Source organism: Chiloscyllium plagiosum, unplaced genomic scaffold (genome assembly GCF_037043375.1).
Source record: "Chiloscyllium plagiosum isolate Xiang-an unplaced genomic scaffold, Cpla_swu_hap1 HiC_scaffold_27, whole genome shotgun sequence".
NCBI lineage: Eukaryota > Metazoa > Chordata > Chondrichthyes > Orectolobiformes > Hemiscylliidae > Chiloscyllium > Chiloscyllium plagiosum.
The window spans coordinates 33722240-33739931 of record NW_028270165.1 but is presented as its reverse complement, the minus strand read 5'-3'; the positions used below and the strand labels follow the sequence as shown (position 1 = coordinate 33739931).

The following is a 17692-nucleotide window of genomic DNA, read 5'->3' as shown; positions in this document are numbered from 1 at the left end:
GCCCATATCCCTCCAAACCTTTCCTATTCATATCCCTCTTAAATGCCTCTTAAATGTTGCAATTGTACCAGCCTCCACCACTTCCTCTGGCAGCTCATTCCATACACGTACCACCCTCTGTGTGAAAAAGTTTCCCTATAGGTCCCTTTTATATCTTCCACCTCTCACCCTAACCCTATGCCCTCTAGTTCTGGACTCCCCCACCCCAGGGAATAGACTTTGTCTATTTATCCTATCCATGCCCCTCATCATTTTGTAAACCTCAATAAGGTCATCCCTCAGCCTCCGACGCTCCGGGGAAAACAGCCCCAGCCGATTCAGCCTCTCCCTAAAGCTCAAACCGTCCAACCCTGGCAACATCCTTGTAAATCTTTTCTGGACCCTTTTAAGTTTCACAACATCCTTCCCAGAGGTGGGAGTCCAGAATTGCACACAATATTTCCAGGCCCCTGGGACAGGAGGTCATGGTCACTTTGGGGATCGACATTGATGTTCTGAAGGACTTCCTCATTCGAGGATCAGAGGCTCCTGAGGCCAGGCTCCGAGCGGATGACTCTCACAGACGGAGTGAGGCACTTGGTGCGGAAATCCACCAGAACTGCAGCCATTGGAGCTTCCGGAGAGGGTTTATACTAGGTTGGACTGATCCCCCGCAGAGAGCTGGGAATGTTGTAGCCTTAATGTTTGTCAGCAAGTGGTCCCTTTTAAATCTCTCCCCTCTCACCTTAAACCCCTCTAGTCCTGGACTCCCCTACTGTGGAGGGGAAAAGACCTTGGCTATTCCCCCTATCCGTGCCCCTCATGATTTTATCATGTGGTCACCCCTCAGCCTCCAACGCTCCAGTGAAAACAGGCCCAGCCTTTCCCTTGAACTCAAACCTCCAGTCCCCATTTGTCTTAATCGCACATCATTCGTGTCCACATTACTGCAGCAAATAAAACTCAGTGTTTCCGATATGCCAACTGACCCATATTTGAGTGATTGATTGCCACTGCTTGACTGGTAAGTAATAACCTTTTAATGCATTTGGTTAACACAGGGTAATAGTGGTTCAGAAGACAGCTTATTTAATCTGAGCGAGATTCACAAGCAGTCAGCCTTATGTTTGAGCGTACAGAAACCCGGCAAGTCTGGCAGCATCTGTGGAGAGAGAAAGCAAGAGGCCGTGAGCTGCCTCCAGACCTGAAAGCAGTCCGGGAAAGGACCTGCAGTTCCGAAGAAAGGATTTGAGACATTAACTCTGTTTCTGTCTTCACAGTTGCTGCCAGATCTGCTGTGTTTCTCCAGCATTGTCTGCTTTTCGTTTCATTTCAGATTGCGAGCCCCTGCAGTTCTTCGTTTTGTTGTACTGTCATAAAAGTTCATCACTGAACCATCATTCTTTTGTCTGACTGGCTTTTGACTTGAACTATGCAAGGAACTGTACATTAGAGTTTAACATGGTTTCCTGCTCCTGTTTCTTATCAGAATGAGAGGGCGATCTTCTGTTGTGAAACTTGAAAGGGTTCAGAAAAGATTTACAAGGATGTTGCCAGGGTTGGAGGGTTTGAGCTACAGGGAGAGGCTGAATAGGCTGGGGCTGTTTTCCCTGGAGCGTTGGAGGCTGAGGGGTGACCTTATAGAGGTTTGCAAAACTATGAGGGGCATGGATAGAATAAATAGGCAAAGTCTATAGGGTGGGAGAGTACAGAACTAAAGGGCATAGGTTTAGGGTGAGAGAGGAAAGATATAAAAGGGACCTATAGGGAAACTTTAAAGGGACCTATAGGCTGAACAGGCTGGGGCTGTATTCCCTGGAGCGTCGGAGGCTGAGGGGTGACCTTAAATACGCTTTTTAAATCATGAGGGGCATGGATAGGATAATTAGGCAAAATCTCTGGGATCGTGGAATCCAGAACTAGAGGGCATAGGTTTAGGGTGAGGGGGAAAAGATATAAAAAGAGAGCTAAGGGGCAACTTTTTCACACAGAGGGTGGTACGTGTATGGAATGAGCTACCAGAGGAAGTGGGGGAGGCTGGTACAATTGCAACATTTAAGAGGCATTTGGATGGGTATATGAATAGGAAGGGTTTGGAGGGATATGGGCCGGGTGCTGGCAGGTGGGAGTAGATTGGGTTGGGATATCTGGTCGGCATGGACGGGTTGGACCGAAGGGTCTGTTTCCGTGCTGTACATCTCTATGACTCTATGTCGAATTACGATGGGAATCGATAAGATAGAAGTGGGGAGGTCGTTCCTACAGGCGGTTGAAACTAGAACAAGGAGGATCAGATTTAGGACCGAGTTGAGGAGGGACCACACCCATGGGATTGTGGAATTCCCTGTCCAGTGAAGCAGTTGAGGCTACCACGTTGAATGTTTTTTGGGCAAAGATACATTTTTGAACATTAAAGGAATTAAGGGTTGTGGTGAGCGGGTCAGCCAATGGAGGGTAGGCCACAGAGATCAGCCATGATCTTATTGAGTGGTGGAGCAGGCTGGAGGGACCAGATGGCCTACTCTTGCTCCTAGTTCTTATGTTTGTGTGTGTGTGTGTAGGTGTGAGACACAAGGTGCACAAATCTTTATTCAAGTTCCCACCACCAGCAAGAAAGGAAACACCAGGGTGCCCAGTGGCAAGCACTGCCCTTCACATCAAAGGGCAGTGCTGTGTGATCAAACAGTGAAGGGGAGGGCAGGGGTTAAATCAAAAGAGAGTTGGAGGGGGAAATAATACACTCCACTCCCTGCGGCGCCCACCTCTCCCTGAACAACTCTAGTGTGTTGGTTCTTATGTTTATAACAGTGAATGGCGGTTTCAAACTAAATTTGATTACTTGCGCCAATCCAGAGTTTGCAACATTGCAACAGTGACTACATTTGGAAGCAGCTCATTGGTTGTTAAATGTTTATGGTTGTGAAAGGCACTATAGAAATGCAACAAGTGGATATTTATATTTGTAAATGTCACACATCGGTATGTCCACTCACCAAAGTCATGAACAGAGACTGATTATTCAGTGTGTGTCGTAACCTTCCCTTTGGTATGATGTTGGTATTTTCGGACCAACCTGTTCAGAGATGTTATTACACCCCTCTAGAGCAGGTGCAACTTTAACTCAGGCCTCCTGGTGCACAGTTAGGGACACTTTGTGCCACAAAACCCCACTGGTACAATTCGCCGGGGTCTGCGAAAATCCAAACACCTTGGATGCCGACTTTGGTGACTTGGAGTGTTACTGGAAGTCAATTCAAATAAAAACTAGGTTGGATCGATTCTTATCGAGTCAGACAGCAGGGAAACATTCAGTCTGGTCCACCTATTCCGGGCTGAACGTAAACCCAAACTAACTACTCCCACCTGCCTGCTCCTCACCCATATCCCTCCAAATCTTTCCTATTCATGTATTATCTAAGTGTCTCTTAAATGTTGCAACTGCACCCGCAACCACCACTTCATCAGGAGGTTTATTCCACAGATGAACCAGTGTGTGTGTGTGTGTGTGTGTGTTTTGTGTGTGTGTGTAAAAAGAAAATTGCACCTTCTGTATTTTTAAAAAGTTTCTCTCTTCTCACCTGCCCCCTAATCTAGAAATCCCCCATCCTCGAGGGAAAGAAAATCTATTTTAACCCTATTTATACCCCTAAGGATTTTGTAAATCTCTATCAGGTCTACTCTCAGCTTCCAGGGCTCCAGTGAAAAAAGTCCCAGTTGCTGTTGGCTGTTGGTGAGGCCTTACGTGGATTATTGTGTCCAGTTATGGCCTCCCAGTGATAGGAAGGATATTATTAAGCTGGAGAGAGATCAAAAGAGTTGTTACCAGGAATGGAGTGCTTGGAGAATGCTTTCCCACAGTCTTCACATTTCCGAAACTTCACAGGCGACTCAGTGGTTAGCACTGCTGCCTCACAGCACCAGGGACCCAGGTTCGATTCCAGTCTCAGGGTGACTGCCTGTGTGGAGACTGCACTTCTCCCCTCGTGTCTGCATGGGTTTCCTCCCACAGTCCAAAGATGTGCAGGTTAAGTGAATTGGCCATGCTAAATTGCCCATTGTGTTCAGAGATGTGTATTTAGAGTCATAGAGATGTACAGCACGGAAACAGACCCTTCAGTCCAACCCGACTAGATGTCCCAACCCAATCTAGTCCCACCTGCCAGCAACCGGCCCATATCCCTCCAAACCCTTCCTGTTCATATCCCCATCCAAATGCCTCTTAAATGTTGCAATTGTACCAGCCTCCACCACGTCCTCTGGCAGCTCATTCCATACACGTACCACCCTCTGTGTGAAAAAGTTGTCCCTTGGGTCTCTTTTATATCTTTCCCCTCTTACCCTAAACCTATGCCCTCTAGTTCTTCACTCCCCACCCCAGGGAAAAGACTGTGTACTTATCCTATCCATGCCCCTAATGAGTTTATAAACCTATATAAGGTCACCCCTCAGCCTCCGACCCTCCGGGGAAACCAGCCTATTCAACCTCGGCATATAACTCAAATCCTGACAACATCCTTGTAAATCCTTTCTGAACCTTTTCAAGTTTCACAACATCTTTCCAGGAGGTTGGGTGCATTAGTCAGGGGTAAATGTCGGGTAATAGGGTAGGAGAATGGGTCTGGGTGGGTTACTCTTCGGAGGGTCAGTGGGGACTTGTTGGGTCGATGGGCCTGATTCCACGCTGTAGGGAATCTGTGGTGTGAGTGTTGTCAGTCTCTCCAGTGATGAGTTGAAGCCACACATTCAGGACACGTGTACAAACTCAGCAGCTCGGGGAAGTGCAGTGTGTTTCCAATCTGTGGACCTGTTCAAAGCTCTGATGACTTCCAACTGGTTGGACATTGAGCTTTTCCAGTCACAGTGGTCTCTCAGGGATATGGGCCAGGAGCAGCGACCATTTATCACCCCACGGACAGGAAAAACTGGGAATCCGGGAACATTGAGCGGGGGGGGGGTGAATGTGGGATGATGAACTCAGTCTGTCTCTGACCGAGTGCTGGTTGAAGCGGAGATAGTGGCAGAGAGGACTCTGTGGGAGCTGGATTGCAAACGGATTTGATGCAGACACCCAAGGAAGGAGCGTGTGTGTCTGTGTGTCCCAGAGGGAGTGCATTGATGCTGGTCCCCCAGTTGCAAACGCCCCCTGGGTCTATCCCATTGCAAAGTGCTGTCCTTCCAAAGACACTGTCTGCAGCGAAACCCTCTGCTGGGATTCCAGGGGAAAGAGTTGGAGGGAGGGGGGGTACTGCGCATGTGCTTGGATGGGCGGCGGTGTCGTCACAAAGGGCTGCGCCCCCCATGCACCAATAGGAAACCTGGGAGGACCGAAGGGAGCTTGGTCCTCCTGCCAATCAGAGAGCCCCCCCCCCCCTTCATTGTCCGACTGCGGAAGTTGCCCAGTGAGCTCCTGCTTGCCCCTCTCCCAGCAGAGATGCTGCTGCTGTCTCTCTCTCTGAATGAAGACTGAGCTTGAGCCCAGACTGCAGCTTCCTTCCTCTCTCCAACATCTGTGAGTGCAGCACCCTCTCTTTTTCCCCCCACCCACCCCTCCTTTTTATTTTCATTCTGGGGTTCAGCTGTCGGTTTGCAGGAGCTGCAGGGAAAGGAAATTGGGGGGAAAGGGGGTGTTGAGGGCATTGCTTCGTCTGAGACTTCGAGCCTGCTCTCAGGAAGCTTTATCTTCTCGTGAGTTCACGGAGAGGCTGCCGCAGTCAGCCGATATTTACACCACGATACACACAACAGTGCTTGCTGTGCACTGTAACGTTGAATAGGAAGGAAAGGCGCAGTGGGGCCGCTCCCTTTGTTGCTCAAGGTCAGAGAGATTAACCAGGATCAGATACACTCCCTATATTTCAGCAAACTATAATTGCACAACCTCAGTCTTTATCTCGAGCAGGATCTTTCCACTACACCGGCATGCTTGAGAGCTAGGTCACTTTTGACCTTGCTGTGGAGGTGTTGGACTGGGGTGGACAGAGTTAAAAATCACACAACGCAACAGGTTTATTTGGGAGCACTAGCTTTCGGAGCGCTGCTCCTTCATCGGGCAGCTGCGGAACAGGAGCATAAGGCGCAGAATTTATAGCAAAAGATCACAGTGTCATGCAACTGGTAGGATACATTGAACAAACCTAGATTGCGGTTTAGTCTTTCATCTTTTAGAATGGGTTGCAGGTTTTCGTTCATTAATATGTAAAATTCCAGACCTACTTTCAATTCACGTTCCCAAGATAGCTTAAAGTCTTATTTAACAAAAAAAGGTGACATTTCATCTCAGACAATGCATTACAGATGTGAGGTTAGAATCTGTCTGTATGCCAATCTTGAGCTGATAGCCAAGCTCGGTACCCACAAGGATGGCCTCAACCAGGACCTTGGGGTCATGTCACATTACAGGTAACCCTGCTACACTATACACTGACACACAGACACGCACACACTCTTACATTCTCACCCAGACCCTTTCTCATACACAAGCTGTCTCTGAGACACACACACACACACCTCCCCCACCCCCACTCACACACACCTCCCCCACCCCCACTCACACCCATGCACAAACCCTCTCAAAGGCTTATACTCTGTCACACTCATGAAGACACTCTGCCAAGCATGCAAACACACACTGTCATGGATACAATCACTCTCTTTAACCTGGTGTTGTGAGATTTGAACTTCTTACCTTGGTCAAGTGTCCCGTCATGCATCAGTATGCTGATTAGATTAGATTAGATTAGATTAGATTAGATTACTTACAGTGTGGAAACAGACCCTTCGGCCCAACAAGTCCACACCACCCCGCTGAAGCGTAACCCACCCATACCCCTACATTTACCCCTTACCTAACACTACGGGCAATTTAGCATGGCCAATTCACCTGACCCTGCACATCTTTGTGACTGTGGGAGGAAACCGGAGCACCCAGAGGAAACACACACAGACACGGGGAGAATGTGCTAACTTCAGTCGCCTGAGGCGGGAATTGAACCCGAGTCTCTGGCGCTGTGAGGCAGCAATGCTTGCCACCGTGCCGCCCAAATTCTTACACCTTCCACAATTCCCTCCTTGTTGATCTTCCGGATCAACACCAGCGCACATCCTTCTGGAACATGGCGTATATTCGGACATGCTTGTTCACCATAGGGGTCGTGATGGGGTACAGTCTGGTAGATGATCACCGGTGTTTGGAGCGGATTATGTGATAGGAACAGACTGTGCACAACAACGGCCTGTAGCTCTCCAGGCGTATCAGGCGTGTGACAGTAAAGGTGACGATCCCAGTGACTAAGGAGGAACCCCAGCTTGACCCCAGCCAGGCGAGGTCAAAGGGCCACCCGCAATCAAAAGGGCAGCTCAATTTCTTGACTTCTGTCCGAATGCGAGTCACCAATTGGAGACATTTTCCGAGTTGTAGGTGCAGCTTTCCCGCCCAACACCAGCACAAGGACCACCCTCTTTTGGAGAATAGAATATCCAAGGCCCAGTGGTTCTGAAGGGCCACTGTTTGACCTGCCACTCGCTCAGTGTTGACCCCCTGGTCAGGGCCTCCGCGGTGTCATTGGCGACCGTTTCCAATCCTGTTGTGAATTGGCTCCATCCTCGGGAATGCAGATAGATTCCAATCGGAAGGGAAGGCATCCCAACCCAGGTGAGGAATGCAGTCTTGGGCTTCAGGGGTGAAGGGGACCCATCTGAGACTCTGATGTGAGGTGCGACATGTCCCATCCCACACGGCCCTCTCCAATCTGAGGGAAGCCAAGGATAGGCCTCAGACCCCAAATAAAACAGTAGGTTAAGTTGGACGCTCAGCCCCCTCCGCAACATGGGAGCTGGGTCTTGCTACAGGGAGCCTGACGTCTCATTAAGGACACCGGACCCATTCAATACAACAGTAACTTTGGCTTGTCAAATTCTAGAGAGGCTCAATCCTGGGTATAATAAAGGGACATCGCCTCGACCCCACATGAGTGTCAGTAGAGACATTCCCATGTTGTCTGAAGGAAGTGGTGTTGCTGATGGTGCTGTTAAGGCTTCCAGGGGAAGGGGGCACATGGGATCTGTTACAGTCGGGTTGGTACCCATCTCAGAATGGGGCCAGGCGTATCCCCTGCTGACGTCCACTCCTGCACGTGCTCAGAGTGATCGGGCTGGCCTGCAGAGTTTCGGTGTGTTAGCCATTCACTTACTTCAGGCCAGCTAAAGGATATGGGCCATGGGGGGGGGGGGGAGGAGTTGTCCCACCTTACCGAAGGAGGGGGCCGTGACCCTGAGCAGCCTCCTGGGCGGCAGCGTTGCTGAGGGACACCTCGTCCTTCGCGGTTATATGAGCGCCACGTGTGGCCACCGCGACCGGTGAACGGTAAACCGCGGTAGGTCAGCGACGAGACTCACGGGTTGGACGGGTTCACCGGAGGAGGGGGTAAGCCCACGGTTTCTCCGGGACGTGCTCAAGCCACAGACCGAACCCCCCCCCCAGCGGGTGAACGTGACAGGAAATGGTGGAAACCGTTAACAGAGTTTCCCCGCGGCGAGGAGGCGCGCACGGGAGTGAGCGGCAAAGCGTTTGGTCAATTGGGCTGGAGTCCCGGGGGGGGGAGAGCGCGCACCCCTTGCGTTTTGATGGGGGGGGGGGGCGACCGCCAGTGAGTGGGGCACGGTCAGGTGTGTCAAGGAGGAGGGTTGGGTGGGGGGGGTAAATCAGGGCAGGGAGAGGTCACAGCGTCCAGTGAATGCAGGTGGGGAGGTTCCGAGTCGGAGGAAGGAGGACTAGTCCCAGTCCCCCTTTCAGCTCGGAATGCCCCGCCCGCTATTCCCTCCCTTGCCGTTGTCAGATCCCATAATCTTCGGGATCCTGCCGACTACGCCAGATTCTGTCGAGGACATGACTCAGTCTGAGGCTTTGAGTCTTGCTTCAAGAAACTTTATGTTTTTGTGAATTCAGCGAGGCTGCCGCAGGCTTTAATCCCAGGGCAGTCCCTCTCCAGCTGAGCAGTCAGCCGATATTTCCAAGGATACAAACGCCTTTTGGTTGTTTTATTCAGTTACATTTCCGCACTCGAGTAATGTTGAATACCATTTTTCAAGATAAAGAAAGGCACGGGGGGGGGGGGCACTCCCTTTGTTCCCGATGTTGCTCACATCCTGAGGGACTGACCAACTTAAGGTACACTCCCTAGATTTCATTGAATGACAATTACGCTACCTCAGGCTTTATCTCCAGCAGGATTGTTCTACCGGGCTGAGAGCCAGGTCACCTTTTGCCTCGGTCAAGTATCCCATCATGCAGCAGTGCGCCAAGTTCTTATGACTTCCACAGGGGAGCAGACTCTGGAAAGGTCAGTCTTAAAGATATTGCCATCCTTTGATGACACCTTTGTGTCCGGCTGAAAGGATGGTCTCTTTTCGGAAGATCCCAATTAATGGGTTCGTTTCCCCACCAGTTAATAGGATGGTATAGTGATATCAGTTATCCATTGGTATTATACAACTCTCATGCTGCTGCTGGAGTCTTTTTTTTTTGTCTTGAACTCATCTGACTGATGCCAAGAATACCAAATCTGAAAGAGACCAATAAGGGATATAGCGCCAGAAACCTGCAATAGCCTCTAGATTCGGTGTTGGAACCATTTTCAGTTGTGCTAAACCCTTCCTCTGGTGATACCGTCACCCAGTCAGTCCCCACAGCTGGTATTTGTGTTGCGTTTTGGGATACGTTTTCTTCAGACTGATCAAACAACGCAAGCAAGAAAGATTGTGGGCTCACATGTCGTTGAATACTTGAAATCCATACACAGGCTGCTTTTGTTAATCTACAGAGTGAAGCAACCTAGGTTACAGGGAAGGGTGGTCTCCTTTCCGACTGAGGCGAGGCGTTATTATCTCAGTGGGTTGTTAGTCCGACGTGAGTCTTCATCTGCACATCCCCGGGCCCTATGGGAAATGTAGCACGGCCAATCAACCCTTGCCTACACATCTTTGGGCACAATGGGTAATTTCACACAGCCAATCCACCCTAACGTGCCCATCCCTGGCACTATGGGTAATTTAGCATGGCTAATCCACCCTAACCTGCACCTCCCAGGGCACTATGGGTAATTTAGCATGCCCAATCCACCTTAATCTACACATCCCTGGATACTATGGGTAACGTAGCACGGCCAATTCACCCTAACCCGCACATCCCTGGGCACTGTGGGTAAGTTAGCAGAGCCAATCCACCTTAGCTTACACATCACTGGGCACTGCGTGTAATTTAGCACGGTCAATCCACCAAAGCCTTCACATCCCTGGGCACTGTGGGTAATTTAGCATGGCCAATCCACCCTAACCTTCACATCCTGAAGCACTCTGGGTAATTTAGCATGGCCAATCCACCCTAACCTTCACATCCTGAAGCACTCTGGGTAATTTAGCATGGCCAATCCACCCTAACCTTCACACCCTGAAGCACTCTGGGTAATTTAGCATGGCCAATCCACCCTAACCTGCACATCCTTGGACAAGCATGTGGAGGACATCCAAGGCTGGAGCTGCTTAAGTAACTACCCAAATTCTGCTTCAAATTCTTACCCTCGACAGATAGAGAGTGTGAATCTGTCAGTCAGCGGCAGTTAGACCCTTCGAGTGGATGCTGAGCGTGTACATTATGTACAGCCGATTGTGGATGGGGGGGGGAGGGGGGTGTGTCAGTTGAGATTGTTGGGACAAGAGAATAGAAACATGGATTGTGCATCCTGGTGACCACGTTTTAAATATATGAATATATTTATGCTTGAAAATGAATAGGAAGGGTTTAGAGGGATATACGCCAAGTGCTGGCAAATGGGACTAGATTAGGTTTGGATATCTGGGCAGCATGGACGAATTGGACCGAAGGGTCTGTTTTCCATGCTGTCCATCTCTGTAACGCGTTAAATACATTATTTCTAAGACAACGTGTGACTTCACACCTCGATCAGATGCCTGTGGAGTTAATCGATGTGTTTGCCGTTCACTATGGGTTTTGCGATGTACAGATGGTCAGTGGCCGTGGGATGTCTGAACAGTGGTCTGAAAGACGGGCTGATCGCAGGAGGAGGGAGGTGGCCGTCGGAAGATATTGAGGGGGGGGGGGTTCGTCGAATCCCTCTGGCTGTCGCAACAGCCCAGGGATCCAGGCTGTCGGAGCTGGGGGTGGGGCCAGTATATCCTTTGCTGTCAAAGCGGGTCTGTTTCCGTGCTGGACATCTCTCTGACCCTCGGTCTGCTTTTGCAGGGTAACCGGGAGGACTTGCAGACACGGGATCCGAGAGCCCGTTCGGCTCTCCGGAGCGGATTTCCGAAAGGGGGTGACGCGGCCCCCTTCCGTCGGTTCCGAGAGGCTGGACTGGCAGATGCCGTGCGCGGGGAGAGCTGAGGGGCCGCCCAATCGATCGGCAGCAAAGGAGGGTTTCGGCCGGGCCATCCGCTCCCCCCCCCCCCATGGAGAAACCCTGGAAGTGCGGGGACTGCGGGAAAGGCTACGGCACTCCGTCGGCACTGGAGAGGCACCGACGAGCCCACACGGGCGAGCGGCCGTTCTCCTGCCCCGAGTGCGGCAAGGGCTTCGCGCACGGTTCCGCCGCCCGCCGGCACCAGCGGGTCCACACGGGCGAGCGGCCGTTCTCCTGCCCCGAGTGCGGGAAGCGGTTCACCCAGTCGTGTAGCCTGAGGACCCACCAGCGGCTGCACGCCGGGGAGAGGCCGTTCCCCTGCTCCGAGTGCGGCAAGGCCTTCGCCCACTCCTCGGCCCTGCTGCAGCACCAGCAGCTCCACACCGGCGAGCGGCCCTTCGGCTGCCCCGAGTGCGGCAAGGCCTTCACCCACTCCTCCGCCCTGCTCAGGCACCAGCAGCTCCACACCGGCGAGCGGCCCTACCTGTGCCCCGAGTGCGGCCGGGCCTTCAGCCAGTCGGCCGGCCTCCAGTCCCACCGGCGGCTGCACACCGGCGAGAGGCCCTTCGGCTGCCCCGAGTGCGGCCGGGGGTTCGCCCACTCCTCCGGCCTGCTGACCCACCGGCGGCTGCACACCGGCGAGCGGCCCTTCGCCTGCCCGGCCTGCGGCAGGGCCTTCGCTCAGTCCTGCAGCCTGCGGAGGCACCAGCGGGTCCACACCGGCGAGCGGCCGTACCCCTGCCCCGAGTGCGGCAAGGCCTTCGCCCACTCCTCCGGCCTGCTGACCCACCAGCGGGCCCACACCGGCGAGCGGCCCTTCGCCTGCCCCGCCTGCGGGAGGGCCTTCAAGCGGGCCTCCCACCTGCGGAGGCACCAGCGGGTCCACAAGTGACGGCCGGCAATCGGGCTCCCGCCGACATCGCCCGAAAATCCGGAAGGGCTACTTGCTGCCTCTGCTTCCAGTGGGTGGGCGCTCTCCCAATCCAGAACTGCACCTTGCCTCCTCCCCTCTTCCCTTCAGGATATCTGGTTGGCATGAACGAGTTGGACCGAAGGGTCTGTTTCTGTGTTGTGCTTCTCTATAAAGAGTTAAATATGTTAGTTCTAAGAAAACATGACTTCGTACCTCGATCAGATGCCGATGGAGTTAATCGATGTGTTTGCAATTCTGGGGGTTTTACGGTGTCCAGATGGACAGTGGCCATGGGAAATATTAGAGGAGTTCAGAAGAATCGGGTTTCTGGACTGAAAGGCAGGCTCTTTGCAGGAGGAGAGAGGTTGCCATTCGAAGATATTGAGAGGGTTTGTAGCATTCACCTGGCTATCGGAGTAGTCAAGGGATCCAGGCTCTCGGAAGCTGGAGAAAAATATTCCTAAAGGAGGGAACACGTCAGTTGAATTAGGGGCCGCCAAGTTAGGAAAGGGCGTGACACACCACTGGGACTGAGTATCCGTCAAGGATAACGCTGGGGAAAAAGTCTGAATTTTTCGTTTTGCTTTTATGTCGAGAGGTTTCAAATTTGCCATCCACATGACGTTTCTAAAGAAAAACGTATTTGTCATTCTTTTGGAAAACAAGGTAGTGGCGTTTGTATGGATGTCTTCAGTGGATAATGTTCACTGTGACCAACTGCAGAAATAAAACTCATCATCCACAAATTGGATTTTCCGTCTGAGATCCGATTTGTCCAGTATTGTGGTATCAACTGGGATCATTAGGTGGGGGGGGGGGGGGGGGGGTGAATCTCTTGACAGTGTTATGGATTAGGCCAGATCCCCCAGCCTCAAAATATGTTAAGAATGTAGCCCAGATCCCACCTTCTTATTGTAAAGGCAGATGTGAAGTGGATGTTCCAGGTCTGATGCAGTTAGTCAAAACACTCCGCTTTAAACAAAACAGATACTGCTGTGGTTCTGTTCGCCGAGCTGGAAGTTTTTGTTGCAAACGTTTCGTCCCCTGTCTAGGTGACATCCTCAGTGCTTGGGAGCCTCCTGTGAAGCGCTTCTGTGGTGTTTCCTCCGGCATTTATAGTGGTCTGTCCCTGCCGCTTCCGGTTGTCAGTTTCAGCTGTCCGCTGTAGTGGCCGGTATATTGGGTCCAGGTCGATGTGTTTGTTGATGGAGTTTGTGGATGAGTGCCAAGCTTCTAGGAATTCCCTGGCTGTTCTTTGTTTGGCTTGCCCTATAATGGTAGCGTTGTCCCAGTCAAATTCATGTTGCTTGTTGTCTGCGTGTGTGGCTACTAGGGATAGCTGGTCGTGTCGTTTCGTGGCTAGTTGATGTTCGTGGATGCGGATCGTTAGCTGTCTTCCTGTTTGTCCTATGTAGTGTTTTGTGCAGTCCTTGCATGGGATTTTGTGCACTACGTTAGTTTTGCTCATGCTGGGTATCGGGTCCTTCGTTCTGGTGAGTTGTTGTCTGAGAGTGGCTGTTGGTTTGTGTGCTGTTATGAGTCCTAGTGGTCGCAGTAGTCTGGCTGTCAGTTCAGAGATGTTCTTGATGTATGGTAGTGTGGCTAGTCCTTTGGTTTGCGGCATGTCCTCGTTCTGTTGTCTCTCCCTTAGGCATCTGTTGATGAAATTGCGAGGATATCCGTTTTTGGCGAATACATTGTAGAGGTGTTCTTCTTCCTCTTTTTGCAGTTCTGGTGTACTGCAGTGTGTTGTGGCCCTTTTGAATAGTGTCTTGATGTAACTTCGTTTGTGTGTGTGGGGGTGGTTGCTTTCATAGTTCAGGACTTGGTCTGTGTGTGTGGCTTTCCTGTGTACCTTTGTGGTGAATTCTCCGTTCGGTGTTCTCTGTACCATCACGTCTAGGAATGGGAGTTGGTTGTCCTTTTCTTCCTCTCTAGTGAATCGGATTCCTGTGAGTGTGGCGTTGATGATCCGGTGTGTGTTCTCTATTTCTGTGTTTTTAATGATTACAAAGGTGTCATCAACGTATCTGACCCAGAGTTTGGGTTGAATTTGTGGTAAGACTGTTTGTTCTAACCTTTGCATTACTGCTTCTGCTATGAGTCCCGAGATCGGTGAGCCCATGGGTGTTCCGTTGATTTGTTCGTACATCTGGTTGTTGAATGTGAAGTGTGTTGTGAGACACAAGTCCAGTAGTTTAAGTGGGCGGCACGGTGGCACAGTGGTTAGCACTGCTGCCTCACAGCGCCTGAGACCCGGGTTCAATTCCCGCCTCAGGCGACTGACTGTGTGGAGTTTGCACGTTCTCCCCGTGTCTGCGTGGGTTTCCTCCGGGTGCTCCGGTTTCCTCCCACAGTCCAAAGATGTGCAGGGTCAGGTGAATTGGCCATGCTAAATTGCCCGTAGTGTTAGGTAAGGGGTAAATGTAGGGGTATGGGTGGGTTTCGCTTCGGCGGGTCGGTGTGGACTTGTTGGGCCGAAGGGCCTGTTTCCACACTGTAATGTAATCTAATGTAATCTAATCTAATCTAATCTAAAGTATGCCGTCTTTGTTGATGGGTTCAACGTCCTGTTGTCTGTTATGTCTGTTCAGCAGGTTGGCTATTGTTTCTCTGGCTAGGACTTTGTCAATAGAGGTGAACAGTGCCGTTACGTCGAATGAGACCATAGTTCCTTCCTTGTCTATGTGTATATTTCTGATGATGTCCAAGAATTCCTGTGTTGATTGTATAGAGTGTCTGGATCCGCTGATCAGGTGTTTCAGTTTCTGCTGTAGATAACCAGGTTGGACCAACAAAGAATGAAACCTGAAAGCAAAAACACCCCCCGATTCTATGGACTACCTAAAGTGCACAAACCAGACATCCCACTCAGACCCATAGTATCACTACCAGGGACACCATCACACAAACTGGCTAAAGAACTACAACAGAAACTGAAACATCTGATCAGCGGATCCAGACACTCTATACAGTCAACACAGGAATTCTTGGACATCATCAGAAATATACACATAGACAAGGAAGGAACTATGGTCTCATTCGACGTAACGGCACTGTTCACGTCTATTGACAAAGCCCTAGCCAGAGAAACAATAGCCAACCTGCTGAACAGACATAACAGACAACAGGACATTGAACCCATCAACAAAGACGGCATACTTAAACTACTGGACTTGTGTCTCACAACACACTTCACATTCAACAACCAGATGTACGAACAAATCAACGGAACACCCATGGGCTCACCGATCTCGGGACTCATAGCAGAAGCAGTAATGCAAAGGTTAGAACAAACAGTCTTACCACAAATTCAACCCAAACTCTGGGTCAGATACGTTGATGACACCTTTGTAATCATTAAAAACACGGAAATAGAGAAAACACACCGGATCATCAACTCCACACTCACAGGAATCCGATTCACGAGAGAGGAAGAAAAGGACAACCAACTCCCATTCCTAGACGTGATGGTACAGAGAACACCAGACGGAGAATTCACCACAAAGGTACACAGGAAAGCCACACACACAGACCAAGTCCTGAACTATGAAAGCAACCACCCCCACACACACAAACGAAGTTGCATCAAGACACTATTCAAAAGGGCCACAACACACTGCAGTACACCAGAACTGCAAAAAGAGGAAGAAGAACACCTATACAATGTATTCGCCAAAAACGGATACCCGCACAATTTCATCAACAGATGCCTAAGGGAGAGACAACAGAACGAGGACATGCCGCAACCCAAAGGACTAGCCACACTACCATACATCAAGAACATATCTGAACTGACAGCCAGACTACTGCGACCACTAGGACTTATAACAGCACACAAACCAACAGCCACCCTCAGACAACAACTCACCAAAACGAAGGACCCGATACCCAGCATGAGCAAAACTAACGTAGTGTACAAAATCCCATGCAAGGACTGCACAAAACACTACATAGGACAAACAGGAAGACAGCTAACGATCCGCATCCACGAACATCAACTAGCCACGAAATGACACGACCAGCTATCCTTAGTAGCCACACACGCAGGCGACAAGCAACATGAATTTGACTGGGACAACACTACCATTATAGGGCAAGCGAAACATAGAACAACCAGGGAATTCCTAGAAGCATGGCACTCATCCACAAACTCCATCAACAAACACATAGACCTGGACCCAATATACCGGCCACTACAGCGGACAGCTGAAACTGACAACCGGAAGCGGCAGGGACAGGCCACTATAAATGTCGGAGGAAACACCACAGAAGCGCTTCACAGGAGGCTCCCAAGCACTGAGGATGTCACCTAGACAGGGGACGAAATGTTTGCAATAAAAACTTCCAGCTCGGTGAACAGAACCACAACAATGAGCACCCGAGCTACAAATCTTCTCACAAACTTTAAACAGATACTACGCTTGATGACACACGAACAAATGAGAACGGAATTTAGAATAACTCAACTCTTGGAAAACTCAACTGACCCAATACAGTAACTTAACTAAGGAGCTGTTCCAATCCAGTAACGTCCCATCAACACTCCCTCCCCCCTTGGCAAAAAGGGAAATGCCAACTCAGGTTCTTATGGGCAGGAGAGATTTAAGAGTGAAAAGTCAGTCAAGAATCATCTGCAGAAGCTTGGAACCTTCATCTGGACAGCAGGAGCTTCTCACTGTTACAGCTAAACCAATACTAGAGAGAACCTGAACTGGGAGAACTGGCCACTGCCCTTACCATTGTCAAACCAGACATGTCGGCGCCTCTGCCTTTACAACCTCTCTTGGAGGGGGGAGAAAAGGACTGAACAGCAGAGTACTGGCCCTTCAGCCCTCGATGAAAGACTGACCTTTCATCGTACTCTAAGATCAGACTAACCTACATACCCTTCACTTCACTATCTTCCACGTGCCTTTCCAAGAGTCGCTTAAATGTCCCGAATGTCTCTGACTCTACTCCCACCGCTGGCAGTGCATTTCGCTCACCCACCACTCTCTGAGGAAAGAACCAACCTCTGACAGCTCCCCTAAATCTTTCACCAATCACCTTAAAACTATGCCCACTTGTGACAGACATTGTCACCCTGGGGAAAAAGTCTCTGGCTATCCATTCTATCTATGCCTCTTAACGTCTTGTACACTTCTGTCAAGTCACCACTCGTCCTCCTTCACTCCAATGAGAAAAGCCCTAGCTCCCTCAACCATTCTTCATCAGGGAAGCCCTCCAATCCAGGCAACCTCCTGGTAAATCTCCTCTGCACCCTCTCGAAAGCATCTCCATCCTTCCCTATAATGAGGCGACCGGAATGGAAGAGAATATTCCAAGTGTGGTCTAACCAGGGCTCTATACAGCTGTAGCACAACCTCATGGCTCTTAAACTCGA

General features: G+C 50.5%; 2 protein-coding genes across 2 annotated transcripts in view; one reads left to right on the top strand and one right to left on the bottom strand.

The window, feature by feature from the left end:
* LOC122543458 (uncharacterized) overlaps positions 1-13057 on the top strand; it is a 71042-nt gene extending 57985 nt beyond the window's left edge. The window contains exon 7 of the mRNA XM_087974349.1: positions 11508-13057. Coding sequence (XP_087830475.1) covers positions 11508-12285 — 778 coding nt within the window. The 3' untranslated portion in view covers positions 12286-13057. The remainder of the gene's footprint in view (positions 1-11507) is intronic.
* The window catches only part of LOC122543455 (uncharacterized), a 106661-nt gene that overhangs the window by 35074 nt on the left and 53895 nt on the right, over positions 1-17692 (bottom strand). The window contains exon 5 of the mRNA XM_087974347.1: positions 16106-16112. Coding sequence (XP_087830473.1) covers positions 16106-16112 — 7 coding nt within the window. The remainder of the gene's footprint in view (positions 1-16105; positions 16113-17692) is intronic.